Raw genomic sequence first — 20362 nt, 5'->3', positions numbered from 1 at the left:
GTATAACTATCTGTATCTGCAACGTCAATTGCAAGATTTTTATTGCCATCATCATCCACTATCAACAACACAAGTGATATATCTACACTGAAAGATATACCTATCAGTGTATATTAAACCGTGATAGATATACACATCTTGGTACAAATATATAAAAACATTTACATATCTCAGAGTATATACATAGAAATATTCACTCATCAATGTATATACACAAATACATTTCTCAGTGTATATACAGGAATATGCACCTACCAGTGCATATTCAGTGAGATAGAAACACTGCATATCAACTCAGAAATATACAACTTTCAGTTTATATGTCCTCAACCAGTTTCATTTATCAAGCGCCCTTAACCAGCATCAAGATACCAACAGAAAGGAACTCGTCTCAGTGCGTGTTCACACACACCTCATTAAGAGATAAACACTGCTGCTTGTTGGTAAATGACAGGAAGTTAAGTCACCCACTGATTATGATAAATAAATAGTTCGGCTGGAACCAGTTTGACCTTATTCCCGACACCTGGGATATTGTTGAGCCCTCTCTTACTTTCCTACCTGTAGTGTTGTTCTTTTCTTGTTTGACAGCTCCATTGACCTTGATCCTGACCCACCATAACCTCTCATGTGAGTATATAAGTGTTGACGTTGTCTGGGTACTCAGTACACTCGCTACACACCATCACCAGCATCATGAAGGTGATTCATTCTCTGAAATGAATATGTTTATTTGGATCCCTCAGAGATTCATCTGTACACGAAAATTAAATGTCTTGATTTGCAATGTGGAATTTTACGTATCATATAACTGCTTTTTCCCCTAATCATGGTGGCCAAAAAAGAGACAAAATTTTTGACTCATACTCTCTCCCAGTGTGTTTTTTTTTAAAAAATACGTAATTAATGAAAAACTGAGTCACTGGTCTTATAAATATTCCCTTTTTTCAAAAAGCAAGATAAAACTCAATTCCAACTAATCGATTTTTCTGAGCCTCTTCACAAACATAATTAGCACTCTAAAGGAGCAAGAAATATTAATATAAAAAATTAATATTTTTTCTTTCCATATAAATAACATTCGTCAATTTGTTATCACACAGGTTGTTATTGTCCTGAGTCTGGTAATGGCTGTCATGGCTGCTCCATCCATCCCCACCAATATTTACTCTCCCGCCTCAGTCTACCCTCCAACATTCTTCTTTAAGGTAAACTGTCGTACTTTAATAATATAAAATGATATATTAGGTATATCCTATAGTTTGCTCCAAAAAGTTTTGACGATTTATTAAAAAATATTTTTTTTTATGCAGTAAGATCTCAGTAAACAGGTGATATCACAATATGTAAAATAACCTCTGTTAAAAAATAGTGAACTTCCAAACCCTTTCGTGATTTCTCACATTATGAAGGACCTGTGACGATGTGAGAAATCACGAAAGCGTTTGAAGTTAACTATTTCTTCAGTGGTCGTTCTGCATACTTTTTCGTAAAAAATATATTTTAATCAATATCCTTACCTGCGCTGTGTACAGGCTCCACCAAGGTACAACTACGGTTATAGCATCAATGATGACTTCTCTGGTAACAACTTCGGTCACCAGGAGACTCGTGATGGCTACGACACCAAGGGGTCGTACTCCGTACAGCTCCCCGATGGTCGTATCCAGCTGGTGACCTACACTGTCAGTGGTGACTCTGGCTACTTGGCCGAGGTCAAATACATAGGAGAAGCCAAATATCCAGCGTACCAACCTACGTACGGACCTGTACCAGCCTATGGACCTACTTCAGCCTTACTCAATCCTGCTTCAGGCTTCAGTCCCATCCCTTTGTATCACTAGAAAACTTGCTGATATAATTTGACTAGAAAGCTCTTAGTATAATAGATCTCGTACGTAAAAGCAAAATATTTTATAATTTCCCCACAACAACAAGTGAGGTGTTGGGCTCTGTTGTTAATTTATCTACATAATATATATTTTTATATGCTATTAAACATAAATTTATCATGTCTGTTTTATTTACTCTGTCAATGGGGGAATTTTAACGAAGAATTATTAATTTAAGTATTTCTTCACAATGTTGTCAACTACCCATCGTTCAACAACGAAAAGTAGTTGAATGTCTTACATGTGTAATAATAATAATAACAATAATAATAATAATGATAATCATAACAATATAAAAAATAATATTAATATAATAATAATAATAATATAAATTTTAAAAAATAATATTAATATCAAAATATTAATAATACTAATAAAAATAACAATCTATCGACACCATGCCCAGGACTTTCAGGGCAGAGTAGGCGCCTGAGTCCGAGCTTACAGCTCACAAGACTGTCATTCCCAGTAACCCCCTTGGGGCGGGGATGGCAGACCAGGGAGGCCTAGCTTCTAGGCCTGGGGACAGTTGGTCCCTAAGATGAGGGGGTGCTTGTGCCTCCTCCCATGGGAGACTTAGGTCTCAAACACTCCCTAGAGAGGGAGATAAGGCCGGGCTACCACTTGGAAAAGGCCCGGGCCGGGAGAATACCGGTGAATCTTTAATAATAATAATAATAATAATAATAATAATAATGATAATAATAATAACACCAACAATAACAATAAAAACATTAATAAAAATTATAATAATAATAATAATATTATTATTATTGCTACTACTATTATTATTTGCTGTCTTTATAATGATTTTATGAAAATCCAAAAAAAGTAACTAGCAAAGGATAAAGAATATTAGTCAATCTACAGTTTTCTTGGTGATTCTAACTGGGGTCTGTGAAAACGACAGTCCGCACATCTCCCGAGAATCTTTGACTTGTTACTAACATCTATTAAGTTTTCACAGTTCAAGATCACTTATTTAATGAATTTATTCGGAAGTGACCACCGACTGCAGATTATCGGGAGAAGAAAAGCACTAGTCTTAAGACGCCGACGAAGCTCATAATATTGGACACGACTTTATAGCTAATGTCGTGGTGGTTGTGGCTGACCTAGTCATTATTTACTTAGCAGTGTCTGTCGTTTTTTAGGCACAGGTGGTGCTCGCTTTAGCCATTGGTGTAGGATATACCTGGAGAGGGTTTCAGGGGTCAACGCCCCCGTGATTCTGTCTGTGACCAGGCCACGCGGTGGATCATGGCCTGATCAATAAGGCTGTTAATGCTGACCGCGCATAGATTGCCGTACGAACCATCGCCCAGCTGGTCAGGTACCGGCTTTAGGTGCCTGTCCAGTGCTTTCTTGAACACAGCCAGGGGTCTTGAAGACAGCCAGGGGTCTTGAAGACAGCCAGGGGTCTTGAAGACAGCCAAGGGTCTTGAAGACAGCCAGGGGTCTTGAAGGCAGATAGATGTCTTGAAGACAGCCAGGGGTCTTGAAGACAGCCAGGGGTCTTGAAGACAGCCAAGGGTCTTGAAGACAGCTATTGGACTTGAAGACTGCCAGGGGTCTTGAAGACAGCCAGGGGTCTTGAAGACAGCCAAGGGTCTTGAAGACAGCCAAAGGTCTTGAAGACAGCCAGTGGTCTTGAAGACAGCCAGTGGTCTTGAAGTCAGCCAGGGGTCTTGAAGACAGCCAGGAGTCTTGAAGACGGCCAGGAGTCTTGAAGACAGCCAGGGGTCTTGAAGACAGCCAGGGGTCTTGAAGACAGCCAGGAGTCTTGAAGACGGCCAGGGGTCTTGAAGTCAGCCAGGGGTCTTGAAGACAGCCAGGAGTCTTGAAGACGGCCAGGGGTCTTGAAGACAGCCAGGGGTCTTGAAGACAGCCAGGGGTCTTGAAGACAGCCAGGATCATGTCGGGTAAGGGGCGCCCAATCTGTCCAGTGGGGGAAAATTTTGGGGAAGGGTGGGAGAGAAGGGGCTCCCAGAAAATACAGGCCACCATAGATTTCAAACCCCCAAGGAGGACCCCAATCATATGAGCATCGCCTGAAGGGAGTGGGGAAATGAATGGTTGTCTAGGAAATTTTAAAAATTTGGGTTGGTTAGAAGATACTGCAAGGAGTTTGGAACCCCTTCCCATTGACAACTGAACAATTTTTATGGCAAAATGATATGTATGAAAGGGGGATGGGCCCATCTCTTGGGGAAAGGGGGGGAAATTGCAGACTGATTGAGAAGGCCTTTTAAAATTTTGCCATTTTAAACTGATGGAAGATAGAGGTTGGGTGTGGGAAAAAAGCAGGTTGCAACATGGGGGTTGGAAACATTAAATGTATAAAAGGATTCAGCATAAGTTTAAATAAAGACAATAGAACAGGCGCAAAAAAAGGGGGGACAGCAGAGGGCAGAAAGGGGACTAGCTCCTTTAAGGTTTACTATACTAATAGAGGAGTGTTAGAAATAAGATAGATAAAGGTCAAGATTAATTAAAGTGCAGGAAACATAGATTTTATTCATAACAGAGACCTGGCTCAATCTGAAAGATAGAAAATGCCTCTGAATGTCAAAATAAACTTATAAATTTTTCCCCACATTGAAAATAACAGGAAAGGGTGGAGAAGGTTTAAAGTCAGAGACAATTTAAATTGTTGTTTAGACAAGATATTAAATTGGGAAGGTCAGCCACTGAATCTGTTTGGTTAAGTTCGGGGCCCGAGAAAACTAATTTTGGGTGAATTTTGGGCCCCAAATTTTGATGGGGAGTGCAGTAAACTTCATGGGACGAAATTGTAAATCTACATAAAAAAATTTTTGGCAATGGTTTTCCCAAAACTATAGACAGATTGACTGGAGAAATTTGACGGGGAAATTTAGAGTGGGGGACTTTTTTTGAAAAGATCCAGGATTGTTTTTAAAACAGTTTGATAGGACCCAAACTGGGGGAAAAAACCCTCCTTGATTTGGGTTTTTGCCAGTAGGAAACCCCCAATTAATAATCTTGAGGTTAATGATGAGTTTGGGGAGAGTGATCACAAATCACCAGTTTTAACATATCATGGAATTCCCAATAAAAGGAATCAAGTCCCGTCCCCGACTTTCGCTTGGCTGATTTCATAGGACTGGGAAAAATTCCCGGTGGGCTGAATTTGGGAAAGACCTTTACTAGGGTCAGAGGTGGTGGGTCTGCCGAATGGGTGCCTTTTTTAGGGATGGTTCCCCCCTTTCTCAGTCCCAAAATTTTGTTCCAAATAGGGAAATCAGATCAAACAAAAAAGATCCCTAAATGGATGGGAAAAATAGATTAAAATATCTGGGTTTAAAAGAGAGGATTTTAAAAATCAAAAGAGGAGAGGGGGAATTAAGAAATCGATATTTCCCCGTTAAAGAGGGGAAATAAAAAAGGGGAAATTTGAAAAGAAAAAAAAATTTTTGAGGTTAAAATTGCAAGAGAATCGAAGACTAACCTAAAAGGATTCTTTCAGGTATACAGAAGTAAGATCAGGGACAAGATAGGGTCCACTTAAAAGTTCCTGGTCAGCCTTTTTCCCGACAGTGATAAGGAAATGTGTAGAATTTTTTAAAACATACTTCCTTCCGTTTTTACACAGGGGGGATAACCAAAGGGTATTCCAGTAATGATAAAATGTAGGAAAAAGGGGATAATAAAATCGGGGACGATTAGGGGGCACAAGTGACATGGTCCTAGGCCAAAGGGGAAAAATTAAAAATTAAAAAAACCCCGGGGGCCCGAAAGAACTGATGAAGGGGTTTTTAAAGGGAAAGTAAAGAGGGGCCAGACACCTTTCACCTCCCAAAATATTCCCCTAAAACTGGCATGGGCCCGATAAAAGGAAAAAGGGAAAAGTGAAAACCTATTTTCAAAACAGGTGACAGGTCCATTGAAAAGACCAACAAATTTAACCTTTCCCTAGTGGGAAAATTTATGGAATCAAAATTTCCGAGGCGTTTTTTAGCCACCCTTGGGAAAAAAAAAAATTAATCAACGAATCTCACATGGTTTTCCCAAAGGGGGTTCCTGCCTTTTCGAATTTATTAATTTTTTCACTTTGGGATTTGAGGAGGTAGATCCCTGGTAAAATATGAATTTGTATATGGACCCCGAAGGCTTTTTTACAGGGGCCCCCATCGAGACTATTGAGGAAAAAAAGCACATGGAAAGGGGGAGAAATTTTTTGGATAGAGGGACAACAAAAGGCAGGAGGGGTTTGGGATAAATGGGGAGAAATCAGGGGGGGGAAGGTCAGAGTTGGGGTTCCACAGGGGTTCAAGGGTTTGGGGCCCCCGCTGTTCACAATTCATAAAAAGACATAGATGAGGGCATGGGGACATCGGGAAGGGCCGTTTACAAACCAAAAAGGCCCTCGAATTCATTCTGACGGGGGACATTGAGCACCCAGGAAGATTTAATAGACCGATGGAGTGGTTTTTAGAAGTGGCAGATGGAGTTTAATTTTAGACAAAAAGCAAAGTTCAAATGTTGACAGGAAAAAACCCTGCCAAATAAACTAAATAATGTAGACTTTTAAAATTACGGGTTTCATAAAAGATTTAGGGGGTTTTTTAGCAGTAATCTGAAAAACCCAAAACAACAGTGCATAAGGCTCAATAAAATTTTTTTAAAAGGGAAACCTTTTGGGTTTAATCAAGAAGCATAAAAAAATAGGAGTCCTTGGGGTTTTTCTTTTTAAACCATACATCCTTGGGTTAGCCCCATTAAGATTTTTGCTGCACAGTTTTTGGGCACCGATTTCAGAATGGATATAAATTTTTCTGGAAATGTACAAAGAGGGTGACAAAGATGATCCCATGTATCAGAAACCTTCCCTTGAGGATAGACTAAGGGCCCTGAAACTGCACTCTCTAAAAGACAGAATCAGGGGGGTATGATTGAGGTTTTTTAAGGGAAGACAGGGAAAAAAAGGAAAACAGTGTGTTTAAAATATCTTTGTTTTGACAGGACTCGCAGCAATGGTTTTAAGTTGGGAAAAATTTAGGGTTCAGGAGGGATATGGAAAACTGGTTTTGGGAATAGAGTTGTGGAGGAAAGGGGAAAAAAACTCCCCCAAATACTGTTTTAGAGGCCCAAAAGCTGTGTAGCTTTTTTTAGGTTTGGGTAAACATGAGTAGATGTGGGGGGGTGTGAGGTTTGACCTGATAGCTTTGGGTAACCCGGTCGGTTGCCGTGTTCCTCCCTTTTAAATCAATGTGACCGACCTTAAAAGGGTTGGGGGCATTTTGGGTTTTTTAGGCCCTTTACCTGCTCCCATGGGCCTAGGCCCTTCCGGGAGTGTTCCTTTGTTCTTTGTTCTTTGGGTTTTTATGTGAAGGACGACCTTTTGGGACACGGGTCAACCCGGGGTCCCCGAAAGACCAACTGGGGGTTTTACACGTGCAGCCCCCGGACGGTCCCGGCAGCAGGTGACCTATATTATCAGTGGCGACTCTGGCTACCTGGCTGAGGTCCACCTACCGGGCGGGCCCTAGCCCCCTTCCCCAGCAACCATTTTAACACCCCAAACATCCAAATTATTCAAAAAACCATCCTACAAATCTGCCCCCGTCTTCCCATCCTACCGCATTTTTTAAACGGGCCCCTCCTTCGGCCCAGTTGCCATTTCCCTTTTCATCCATCCTATGGCCCAGATTCATCCTATGGCCCTACTACATCCTTAAGGGAAACCCCCTCAGGGGCAAAAAATCCTCCACCATATTCACTCTGAAGATTATAAAACCAAAATTAAAATTTTTATTACTACTTGTAAAAAACCCTTTTAAAATTTTTGTAATTATTCATATAATTAAAAAAAATAAACCCAAAAGTATGTTCAATTTATCGATTTCCAAATGGTTTAAATGTTGTGATGAGGCGGTTTTCTAGCAATAACTAACGTGTTAACTAGAAGGTTCAGAGTCGTTTGACATGGCCCGACAAAGTCACTCCGACCAAAGCGTTTAAACGTTTAAAGGAATGGTCGCTACTGGCGTGGTCCACTGTAGGACCATCGCCTACTACTACTAGTGTCCAGAGATACTTATCTTATCGTATCTCCACATGGACGAATTTTGCTGAAGCGGCTGGTTTATTGATTATTGTGCAGCCAGTGTACATACTGACGCGGTAGCGCAAAGCCCTATGGAAACTAGGGAATAACAAACTTGAAAGAGTATTTCACTTATGTCTCACGTTACACACACATTTCGAATATTTTACAAGCGATTTTTCCCAAGAAGTAAACGAACAATAAGGAATATATTAGGAAAGTGTAATGAATAATTGAAGTCTTAAATCTTCGTGAATAATATAGAAAATTGTTATTTTTAATACACAGAATCTGCCTCATAACATAAATCTGGATGGGACTCAACCGAGACTTCAATGCAGTCAACAATGGGAAATACGGCAGTCTATCTTCTCTGGGTAAAGTATGTAAGTATAATATCTATCGCAACGTCACAATGCAAGATTTTATTGCCATCATCACCCACTATACAACACAAGTGATATATCTACACTGAAAGATATACCATCATGTATATTAAACGTGATAAAATATACACATCTTGGTACAAATATATAAAAACATTTAATATCTCAGAGTATACATAGAAATATTCACTCATCAATGTATATACACAAATACATTTCTCAGTGTAATATGGAATATATCTCAGTATATTCAGTGAGAAGAAACACTGCATATCAACTCAGAAATATACAACTTTCAGTTTATAGTCCACATCCAGTTTCATTACAAGCGCCCTTAACAGCATCAAGATACCAACAGAAGAGAAGTTGCTCTCAGTGCGTGTTCACACACCTCATTAAGAAATAAACACTGCTGCTTGTTGGTAAATGACAGGAAGTTAAGTCACCCACTGATTATGATAATAGTTCGGTTGGAACAAGCTTGACCTTATTCCGACACCTGGGATATTGTTGAGCCTCTGTTACTTTCCTACCTGTAGTGTTGTTCTTTCTTGTTTGACAGCTCCAGTGACCTTTGATCCTGACCCACCATAACTCTCATGAGTATATAAGTTGACGTTGTCTGGGTACTCAGTACACTCACACACATCACCAGCATCATGAAGGTGATTCATTCTCTGAATGAATATGTTTATTTGGATCCTCAGAGTTTCATCTGTACACGAAAATTAAATGTCTTGATTTGAATGGGAATTTTTACGATCATATAACTTTTCCCCCTAATCATGGTAAAAAAGACAAAATTTTTGATCATACTTTCCCAGTTTTTTTTTAAAAAATAGAATTAAAAACTGAGCACTTTTATAAATTTTCCTTTTTCCCAAAGCGATAAAACTCAATTTCCAACTAACGTTTTTGGGGTCTTACAAACATAATTACATTAAAGGGCAAGAAATATTAAATAAAAAAAAATATTTTTTTTTCCATAAAAATACTGTAATTTGTTATCAAAAGGTTGTTATTGCCTGACCCGGAAACTGCTGGCTGCCCATCCACCCCCACCAATATTTATTTCTCCGCCTCAGTCTACCCTCCTTTTTTTGGTAAACTGTCGTTTTTAATAATATAAATGATTATTAGGTATATATGTTTGCTCCAAAAGTTTTGAGATTTTTTTAAAAAATTTTTTTTTATGGAAGATCTGAAAAAGGTGATATCAAAATTTGTAAAAAAACCTTTCTGAAAAAAAAAGGGAAATTAAACCTTTCGGATTTAATGGGACCGGACGATGGAGAAATCACGGTTTAAGTTAATATTTCTTCAGGGGTCTTTCCCAATATTTTTTCGTAAAAATATATTTTAACAATTCTCCTGCTTGAAACCCCCAAGGCAACCGGTTATAACAAAATTTTTGGAACCTTCGGTCACCAGAGACTCGGATTACGACACGGGGGGTCGTACTCGCACCCCCGAGGGTCATCCAGCTGGTGACCACACTGTCAGTGGGACTCTGGCACGGGAGGTAAAACAAGGGAAGCCAAATCCAGCGTCCCAAACCCTTAGGTCTTACCAGTGGACCATTAAATTACCAACCTTTTCAGGTTTCAGTCCCATCCTCATAAAAACTTGCTGATATAATTTGATAAAGCTTTAGTATAATAGATCTCTGCGGAAAATTTTTTTTAAATTTTCCCCCACAACAAAAGTAAAATTTTTGGGGCCCCGGAATTTATTAATAATATTTTTATATGTATAAAAAAAATTTATGTCTGTTTTATTTTTTTAAGGGGGAATTTTTAACAAAAATTTTTTTTAAAATATTTTTTCCAAATTTTTTAACACCCATCGTTCAACAACGAAAAGAGGAATGTCTTAGGGAAAAAAAAAAAAATAATAAAAATTTGATAATCTAAAATATAAAAATAATATTAATATAATAATAAAAATAAATTTTAAAAAAATTTTAAATTTCAAAAATTAAAAATATAAAAAAAATAAAACTATCGAACCATGCCGGACTTCGGGGCATACCCCGGGGGGTCGTTCAGCTCCAAGACTGTCTTTCCCCGAACCCTTTAAAAGGGCAGACCGGGAGCCTATTTAGGCCGGGGGACAGGGGTCCCAAGATGGGGGTGCTTGTGCCCCCTCCCATGGGGAGATTTGCCAAACACCCCTAGAGGGAAAAAGGCCCGGGCTACCATTTAAAAAAAGGGGCCCCGGGAGAACAAAATTTTTTAATAATAATAAAATAAGGATATTAATAATAACACCAACAATAAAATAAAAACATTAATAAAAATTATAATAATAATAATATATTTTTAATTTTGATTATTATTATTTGCTGTCTTTATAATGATTTTATAAAACCCAAAAAGTAACAAAAAGGATAAAAAAATTTTAGCAATTCATTTTTTGGGGTTTCAATGGGGTCTGTAAAAACGAAGTCCGACATCCCCCAGAATTTTTGATTTTTATAAATCTATTAATTTTTAAAAATTCAAGATCACTTATTTAATGAATTTATTGGGGGACCACCGACTGCAGATTATCGAAAGAAAAATAGTCTTAAGACGCCACAAAAGTTATATTGGACACACAAGCTTGCGGGTGGTTTTTTGGGCCTAGTCATTATTTACTTAGCAGGTTGTCTTTTTTGGCCCGGGGTGCTCCTTTAGCCTTTGGGGGGAAAACCGGGAGGGGTTTTCGGGGCCCCCAACCCCCGCCCCCGTGGATCGGCCTAAAATTGCACGCCGGTGTTTCCTCAACCCACCCCAGCGGGCAGGCCCGGTTTTAGGTGCCGTCCAGGTTTTTAAACGCCAGGGCTTGAAGAACCGGGGGCTAAAACAGCCAGGGTTTTAAAGACACCCAAAGGGTTTTGAAGACACCCGGGGGTTTTAAAGGGAGAAATGTCTTGGCAGCCGGGGTCAAAAAGCCGGGGGCTGAAGACACCAATCTAAGACAGTTTGGACTTGAAGACTGCCGGGGGCTAAAGAAGGGGTCGAAGAACCCAAGGGTCTTAAAGAGCCAAAGGTCTTGAAGGAGGGCTTAAAAAGAGTGGTCTTAAAGGGTTGCCGGGGTTTTGGACAGCCGGGAGCTTGAAGAGGCCCAAGCTAAGACAGCCGGGGGTCAAGCAGCCGGGGCTGAAGACCCAGGAGCAAGAGGCCAGGGCAAGCAGCCGGGGGTTTAAGCAGCCAGGGTCTTGAAGAGGGCCGGGGGTCTGAAAAGCCGGGGGTTTTGAAGACAGCCAGGGTTTTGAAGACAGCCGGGAGCTTAAAGAGGGCCGGGGTCTTGAAGTCAGCCAGGGTCGAAGCAGCCAGGAGCGGACACCCGGGGTTTTGAAGACAGCCGGGGTCTTAAGAACCAGTGGTCTTAAAGCACCCGGGGTCTTGAAAAGCCAGGGTTTTGAAGACAGCCGGGTTCAGCCGGGTTTTGGAAGAGCCAGGGTCTTGAAGGGGGGTTTGTAACCCCCCTTTATGTATGCTGGGAAAAAGAATTTATTAAGAACTAAGGTTTTATCTTTTTTATTGATGTATTGGAATTTTTTGATAATAAAAAAAGAAAAAAATGGACGGCAAATTCCCAGGGGGCCCTTCCAGGTCATTCAATCTGCTGTGAAGGACGACCTTGGGACCTTGCCAACGGAGCCGTGATGGTGCCCACACCAGGGGCCACAGCCCCCCCGCGGTCGTCGCGCGGGGCCCTTTTATCGGGGCCCCGGGACTGGCTGAGGTCACCCCGGGGGCAGGCCGCCCTCCCCAGAAACCCATTTTCACCCTGCAACCCTAACCCCAAACCACCCTCCAACTGTCCCTTCCCATCCTACGCATTCTTTAACTGCTCCATCCTCGGCCAGTATCCCATTTTTTGCATCCATCCACCCCCAATTCATCCTATGGCCCCCATCCTACGGGAACCTCTCGCGCAGGATCCCCCACATATTCACTCTAAGATTATAAATAATTAAAAAATTATTTTATTCTACTTGTAAATAAATCATTGTAAATTTTAGTATTGATTCTATAAATTAAACCACTAATAATAAAGAAATTTGTTCAATTGTATCTATAACGATTTTATAAATTTTGGATGGGGGGTTTTCGAAAACAACTTTAATAAAAGGGTTTCAAGTCTTGTTGACATCCCCCGGCAAAGTCCCCGCCCAAAAGCTTTTAAACACGTTTAAAGGAAAGGGTCCACTTGTCCCTGGGGACCATCCCTTTTACCTACTAGTGTCCAGAGATTTTTATTTTATCGTATTCCAAGGAAAATTTTTCCCGGAAGGCTGGTTTATTGTTTAGGCCCCATTTAATACTGACGCGGAGCGAAAAAGCCCTATAAAAACTAGGAATAAAAAATTTAAAAGAGTATTTTCAATTTATGTCCCCGTTAAAAATTTAATATTTTAAAAGGTTTTTTTCCCAAAAGTAAACGAAAAAAAGGAATATATTAGGAAGTGTAATGAAAATTAAGTCTTAAATACTTCAAAATAATAAAAAATTGTTTTTTTTAAACACAAAATTTCAAAACATAAATCGGGAGGGGACTTAACCCGAGACTTCAATGTATCAACAATGGGAAAAAAGAGTCTATTTTCTGGGTAAAGAGGGTATAACTATTTTATTAAAACCAATTAAAGTTTTTTTGCCACCCCCCCCCTATAAACAACACAAGGAATATCTACATAAAAGATAACCTATCATTATATTAAACCGTGATAGATATACACATCTTGGCCATATAAAAAAACATTTAAATCCAGGTAAAACATAGAAATATTCATCATCAATGTATAACAAAACATTTTTAGTGTATATACGGGAATATGCCTCCCGGCATATTCGTGAGATAGAAACACTGCATATCAACTCGAAATATACAACTTTCTTTTTAAGTCCACATCCATTTTTATTTATCAAGCCCCTTTAACCAGCACAAGATACCAACAAAAGAAAGTCTCCAGTGCGGTTCACACCCCCTCAAAAAATAAACACTGCTGCTTTTTGGGAAAGACGGGAAGTTAAGTCACCCCGTTAGATAAATGTCGGTTGGAAAAGCGCCCTTTTTGACACCGGGGATTTTTAGCCTCGTTTTTTTCCTACCTGTAGTGTTGTTCTTTTTTTGTTTGACACCCATGACCTTGACCCTGACCCAATTAACCTCATGTGAGAAAAGGTTGAACATTTACTCAGACACTCCCACACACCATCCCCAGACATGAAGGTGATTCATTCTCTGAAATGAATATGTTTTTTTTGGGATCCTCAAGTTCATCTGTTTTGAAAATTAAATGTCTTGATTTGCAATGTGGAATTTTGTATCATATAACTTTTTCCCCCAATCAGGGTAAAAAAAAGAGAAATTTTTTGATCCCCTTTTCCCCCCAGTTTTTTTTAAAAAATACGAAATTTAAAAAACTGAGTCACTGGTCTTATAAATATTCCCTTTTTTCAAAAGCAAGATAAAACCAATTAACTAACGATTTTCTGAGCCTTTCACAAACAAAAATTAGACCAAAGGGAAAAAAAAATTAATAAAAAAAATTAAATTTTTTTTCCATATAAAATAAATTCTCAATTTGTTATCACACAGGTTGTTTTGTCCTGAGTCGGGAATGGTTTCATGGCCCCTCCATCCCCCCTTTTCCTCCCCTCAGCTCCCCCCAACATTTTTTGGTAAACTGTCGTATTTTAAAAATTAAATGAAAAAGGTTATCCAAGTTTGCCCAAAAGTTTTGAGATTTATTAAAAATTTTTTTTTTGCAAGATCTCAGAAACAGGTGATATCACAATATAAAAAATAACCTCTTTTTTAAAAAAGGAATTAAAATTTCGTGATTTCTCACATTAGAAGGACCGGACATGGAGAAATCAAGCTTTGAATATTTCTTCAGGGGTCGTTCTGCATTTTTTTCTTTTTTAATCAATACCCTTCCCTGCGCTTTTACAGGCCCCCCAAAGGTCAACTGGTTTATAGCATCAATGATGACTTCTCTGAAAACTTTGGGAGCCCGTGAGGGCCCAGAACGGGTCATCGACACCCCCGATGGTCTCCAGGGACCACATTCCAGGGTGACTCTGGCTATTTCCGAGGTCAAAAAAGGGGGAACCCAAATACCCAGGTACCAACCTACGTCGGACCTGTACCACCATACTTCACATTATTTTCCGCTTCAGGCTTCAGTCCCACCCCTTTTGTATCACTAGAAAATTTTTGGGATATAATTTGACTAAACCCTTTATATAATAATTCGTCGAAAAGCAAAATATTTTAAAATTTTCCCCCCACAACAACAAGTGGGGTTTGGGGGTTGTTAATTTATCTACATAATATATATTTTTATATGCTATTAAACATAAATTTATATTTTTTTATTTACTCTGTCATGGGGGAAAAGAATTTTTAATTAATATTTTTCAAATGTTGTCAACCCCCCAATGTTCAACAACGAAAAGTAGTTGAATGTCTTATTGGTAAAATAATAAATTTTTAAAAAATTAATATAATCATAACAAAAAAAAATAAATAATAAAATAATAAAATAATAAAATTTTTAAAAAAAAAATATTAATATAAAATATTAATAATATTAAAAAAAATAACAATCATACCCATGCCCAGGATTTTCGGGGCGGGGGCCCCTGACGGTTTTCAGCTCACAAGATTTTGGTTCAAAACCCCCCGGGGGGATGGCAGCCCGGGGGGCCCATTTTGGGGCCGGGGGACGTGGCCCCTAAGATGGGGGGCGGCCTCCCCCAGGGGGAGACTTAGGTTCAAACATCAGGGGGGAGAAAAGGGCCGGGGCCCACTTGAAAAGGGCCCCGGCCAGAATAGGGAATTTTTTAAAAAATTAAAAATTTATAATAATAAACCAAAATAAAATAAAAACTTTAAAAAAATTTAAAATAATAATAATATTATTATTTTTTTACTACTATTATTTTTTGCTGTTTTTTATAATGTTTTTAGAAATAAAAAGTAATAAAAGGAAAAAATTTAAATCAAAGTTTTCGGTGATTCAAACATCGGAAAACAGCCCAAAATCCCCCAAATTTTTTGACTTGTTACAAATTATTTTTTTCACAGTTCAAGACCCTTATTTAAATGAATTTATTCGGGACCCCCGACCAGATTATGGGGAGAAAAAAGACATCTTAAGACGACGAAGTCAAATTTTGGGACAGCTTAAGCTAATGTCGTGGGGTTGGGGTGACCAGTCATTTTTTTACTTAGCAGTGTCTGCTTTTTACGGGTGGTTGCTTTAGCCATTGGTGAGGATATCCCCGGAGGGTTTCAGTCAACCCCCCCGTGATTTTTGTGACCGGGCCAGCGGGACCCCCGGGACCAAATGAGCGCCCGCGCATAGATTGCCGAGAACCATCGCCCAGCTGGTCAGGTCCCGGCTTTGGTGTGCCAGTTTTTTTAAACACCCGGGGTCTTAAGACCCGGGGCTTGAAGACAGCCAGGGTTGAAGACAGCCAAGGGTTTTGGGAAACGGGGGGTTAAGGGGTAGATGTTTGAAGACAGCCAGGGGTGAAGACACCCAGGGTCTTGAAGACAGCCGGGGTCTTGAAGACAGCTTTTGGGACTTGAAGACTGAAGGGCAAGACAGCCAGGGTCTTAAGACAGCCAGGTCTTAAGAACCCAAAAGGTTTTGGGAAGACAGCCAGGGTTTTGAAGACAGCCAGGGGTTTTGGGTGCCGGGGTTTTAAGACAGCCGGGAGTCTTGAAGAGCCAGAGTTTTAAAAGACAGCCAGGGTCTGAAGAAGCCGGGGGCGAAGACAGCCAGGAGCTTAAAGACCCCCGGGGGCTAAGTCAGCCAGGGTTTTGAAGAGCCAGATCTTAAGTCCCCGGGGTTGAAGAAGCCGGGGGTCTGAAGAAGCAGGGGGCCCGGAGTTTAAAAATGGCCCGGGGGAAGTCAGCCGGGGGTTGAAAAACCCCGGGAGTCTTGAAGAGGGGGTTTGAAGACAGCCGGGGGTCTTGAAGAACGGGGTTAAGGAGGGTCTTGAAGACACCCGGGGGTTGAAGAAGCCAGGGTCTTAAGACCCCGGGGGTCTTAAAGCAGCCAGGGTCTTGAAGACAGCCAGGGGCCTTTAGTAATCCCTTTTATGCGGGGAGACAAGAAAAGAACCAAGGTTTATTATTTTTATTGATGAAAGGAACTTTTTAATAAATAAAAATAAAATGTGACGGCAAACTTCCGGGGCTCCAGGTAGATTCAACTCTGTGTAAAGGGAGACCCTTCGGTGACTATTTGCCAACGGGAGTCTCGGAGGGGATACAAGGGTCAAACTGCACTCCCGCGGTCGTTGGCAGGTGACCAATTTAGTGGACCTGGCTCCTGGCTGGGGTCACCTACAGGGGCAGGCTCAGCCCCTCACAGCAACCATCTTACACTCCCCAATCCAATCCAAACCATCCACAAATCTGCCCCTTTTTCCCCATCCCCATTTTTAAAACTGCTCCATCCTACGGCCATGTCAGTGCCATTTTTTGTCATCCACCCCACCCCAGATTCACCCCCCTTTTCTCACCCCAAGAACCTCTCGCGCAGACCCTCCACTATATTCACTCTGAAGATTATGAAAACTGTAAAATTAATAATTATATTATACTTGTAAATAAATCATCGAAAATTTTGGATTGTTTCATAAAATTAAACTTTACTGGTAATCAAAAAAGGGGGTTTTTCAATTGTATCTATACACAGACTGGTTAAAAAAAGGTGATGAGGGGTTTTCGCAATAATAAATTTTCAGAAGGTTCAGAGTCGTTGTTGACAGGGCCCCGACAAAGTCACTCCCCCCCGGGGAACACGTTTAAAGGGAAATGGTCGCTACGGCGTGGTCCACTATGGGCCATCCCCTTTTATACCTGTAAAGACACTATTTATCGATTCCCATGGATCAAATTTTTTAAAGCGCCTAGTTTTGGGTTATTGTGCAGTCGGGCACATAATATAGGAAAAAGCCCTAAACGGGGGAAAAAAAAATTTGGGGAAATATTTTTCAATTTATGTCTCCGTTACAAATTTCAAATTTTAAAAAGGATTTTTCCAAAGAAGAAAAAAAATTAAAATATTAGGTGAAATAATAATTGAAGTCTTAAATACTTTTGAGTAATATAGAAATTTATTTAATACACAGAATCTGCCTTATAACATAAATCGGGATGGGACTTAACCCGAGACTTAAATGACAAAAGGGGGAAATACGGGTCTATCTTCTCGAAAGTATGGGAAACTATTTTCCCAAAAAATGCAAAAAATTTTTTTTTACCACATCATATCAAAAAGGTTGTTAATTCCTAAAAGATATCCCTATCGGGTTATTAAACTGATAATATAATCTTGACAAATATAAAACATTTACATATCTCAGAGTATAAAAGAAATATTCCCATAATGTTATACACAAATACATTTCTCATTTAAATGGGGAATAGATTCCCAGTGCATATTCAGTGAGATAGAAACACTACATACAAACTCAGAAATATACAACTTTCAGTTTATATGTCCTCAACCAGTTTCATTTATCAAGCGCCCTTAACCAGCATCTAGACACCAACAGAAAGGAACTCGTCTCAGTGCGTGTTCACACACACCTCATTAAGAGATAAACACTGCTGCTTGTTGGTAAATGACAGGAAGTTAAGTCACCCACTGATTATGATAAATAGTTCGGTTGGAACAAGCTTGACCTTATTCCCGACACCTGGGATATTGTTGAGCCCTCTGTTACTTTCCTACCTGTAGTGTTGTTCTTTTCTTGTTCGACAGCTCCAGTGACCTTGATCCTGACCCACCATAACCTCTCATGTGGGTATATAAGTGTTGACGTTGTCTGGGTACACAGTACACTCGCTACACACCATCACCAGCATCATGAAGGTAATTCATTCTCTGAAATGAATGTGTTTAATTGGATCCCTGAGAGCTTCATATGTTCACGAAAATGAAATGTCTTGATTTGCAATGTGGAATTTTACGTATCATATAACTGCTTTTTCCACTAATTATGGTGGCCAAAAAAAAGACAAAAGTTTTGACTCATACTCTCTCCCAGTTTGTTTCCTAACAAAATACGTAATTAATAAAAAACTGAGTCACTGGTCTTATAAATGTTCCCCTGTTTTTCAAAAAGCAAGATAAAACTCAATTCCAAACTAATCGATTTTCTAAGCCTCTTCACAAACATAATTAGCACTCTAAAGGAGCAAGAAATATTAATATAAAAAACTAATCTTTTTTCTTTCGATATAAATAACATTCATCAATTTGTTATCACACAGGTTGTTATTGTCCTGAGTCTGGTAATGGCTGTCATGGCTGCTCCATCCATCCCCACCGATATTTACTCTCCCGCCTCAGTCTACCCTCCAACATTCTTCTTTAAGGTAAGCTGTCGTACTTTAATAATATAAAATGATATATTAGGTATATCCTATAGTTTGCTCCAAAAAGTTTTAACGATTTATTAAAAAATATTTTTTTTATGCAGTAAGATCTCAGTAAACAGGTGATATCACAATATGTAAAATAACCTCTGTTAAAAAATAATGAACTTCCAAACCCTTTCGTGATTTCTCACATTATGAAGGACCTGTGACAATGTGAGAAATCACGAAACCGTTTGAAGTTCACTATTTCTTCACAGTGGTCGTTTTGCATACTTTTTCGTGAAAATATGTTTTTAATCAATATCCTTACCTGCGCTGTGTACAGGCTCCACCAAGGTACAACTACGGATATAGCATCAACGATGACTTCTCTGGTAACAACTTCGGTCACCAGGAGACTCGTGATGGCTACGACACCAAAGGGTCGTACTCCGTGCAGCTCCCCGACGGTCGTATCCAGCTGGTGACCTACACTGTCAGTGGTGACTCTGGCTACTTGGCCGAGGTCAAATACATAGGAGAAGCCAAATATCCAGCGTTCCAGCCTACGTACGGACCTGTACCAGCCTATGGACCTACTTCAGCCATACTCTCTCCTGCTTCAGGCTTCAGTCCCATCCCTTTGTATCACTAGAAAACTTGCTGATATAATTTGACTATAAAACTGTTAGTATGACAGATATATCAAAAGCAGAAATCTAAAATACTTTACAATTTCCCCACAGAAACAATTGGGGTGTTGGGCTCTATTGGGATCAATCAACATAATATATATGTTTTTATATGCTATTAAATATAAATTTCTTATGCCTGTTTTATTTGTTTTATGCCAGTTGGCGGATTTTGAAGCAGAGTCGTAAATTACGTTATTTTTATATAAAAATTCTCAATACCCAAAGTTGAACGACTCAAAGCACTTGAGTGTTTTACGTATATAAAAATAATAATAATTATAAATAATAATAATAATAATAATAATAATAATAATAATAATAATAATAATAATAATAATAATAATAATAATAATAATAATTCAAGTTTTTATAATGTTTTAAAATCAAGTCCAGAAGTATAACTAACATAGAGAATAAAAATCCATAATACAGTGACTGGAACGATACACAAATAACCTATACATAGGATAGAGAAGCTTAAGACGTTGTTTCAATCTGCCTTGGACCATTAACTAGCCACACACACTGTGTTACTAATACTACCACACCATATAAACCCACTTACTTATATTAACCTCTTCCCATCTTGCCATCCTACACCATCCTTCCAGCCTGCTCCACTGTACGGTCCAGTGCCATCCTAAAAGGCTGTTCCATCCTCCAGAAGCCACTCCAGATGAGATTTCTCATTCGCTTTATAAAGATTATGAATAATTGCGATTTAAATATAATATTTTGCTGTTGATCCCAATCTCAGTGTATCTTTGTATAGTGAAAATATGTGGCGGCTCAGTTTCTAATGTCGCATTGAAATCTCTAATGTAATTTTTTTTCCTTGGTGGAAATAACAGACGTCTGCATTAATTTTGGAAAAAAGACGAGCACAAAGCGCAGAAACTATGATAACATTGTCTTGCCTAACATTGTATATAAATGCTTTAT

The 20362-nt window shown here is 39.3% G+C and overlaps 2 protein-coding genes across 2 annotated transcripts; both read left to right on the top strand.

The window, feature by feature from the left end:
* Positions 1 to 657: 657 nt before the first annotated feature.
* Positions 658 to 1984, top strand: LOC138855102 (cuticle protein 19.8-like). Its single transcript, XM_070102349.1, has 3 exons — positions 658 to 702; positions 1104 to 1208; positions 1536 to 1984. Exons 1-3 carry the CDS (start codon positions 697 to 699, stop codon positions 1842 to 1844), a joined length of 420 nt encoding a protein of 139 aa, XP_069958450.1. The 5' UTR covers positions 658 to 696; the 3' UTR covers positions 1845 to 1984.
* A 16239-nt stretch (positions 1985 to 18223) lies between these two features.
* Positions 18224 to 19495, top strand: LOC128699763 (cuticle protein 19.8-like). The gene is made up of 3 exons (XM_070102352.1): positions 18224 to 18237; positions 18639 to 18743; positions 19072 to 19495. The coding sequence occupies exons 1-3, from the start codon at positions 18232 to 18234 to the stop codon at positions 19378 to 19380; spliced, it is 420 nt and encodes a 139-aa protein (XP_069958453.1). The 5' UTR covers positions 18224 to 18231; the 3' UTR covers positions 19381 to 19495.
* The last annotated feature ends 867 nt before the right edge of the window (positions 19496 to 20362 follow it).

The sequence above is a fragment of the Cherax quadricarinatus genome, chromosome 81, assembly GCF_038502225.1.
Source record: "Cherax quadricarinatus isolate ZL_2023a chromosome 81, ASM3850222v1, whole genome shotgun sequence".
NCBI classification, from domain to species: domain Eukaryota; kingdom Metazoa; phylum Arthropoda; class Malacostraca; order Decapoda; family Parastacidae; genus Cherax; species Cherax quadricarinatus.
This window is presented reverse-complemented; position numbering and strand designations above follow the sequence as displayed.

Coding starts and splice junctions, on each gene's coding strand:
- LOC138855102 (XM_070102349.1), top strand. Junction 1,209..1,535: donor CTCCAACATTCTTCTTTAAG/GTAAACTGTCGT, acceptor CGCTGTGTACAG/GCTCCACCAAGGTACAACTA.
- LOC128699763 (XM_070102352.1), top strand. Junction 18,744..19,071: donor CTCCAACATTCTTCTTTAAG/GTAAGCTGTCGT, acceptor CGCTGTGTACAG/GCTCCACCAAGGTACAACTA.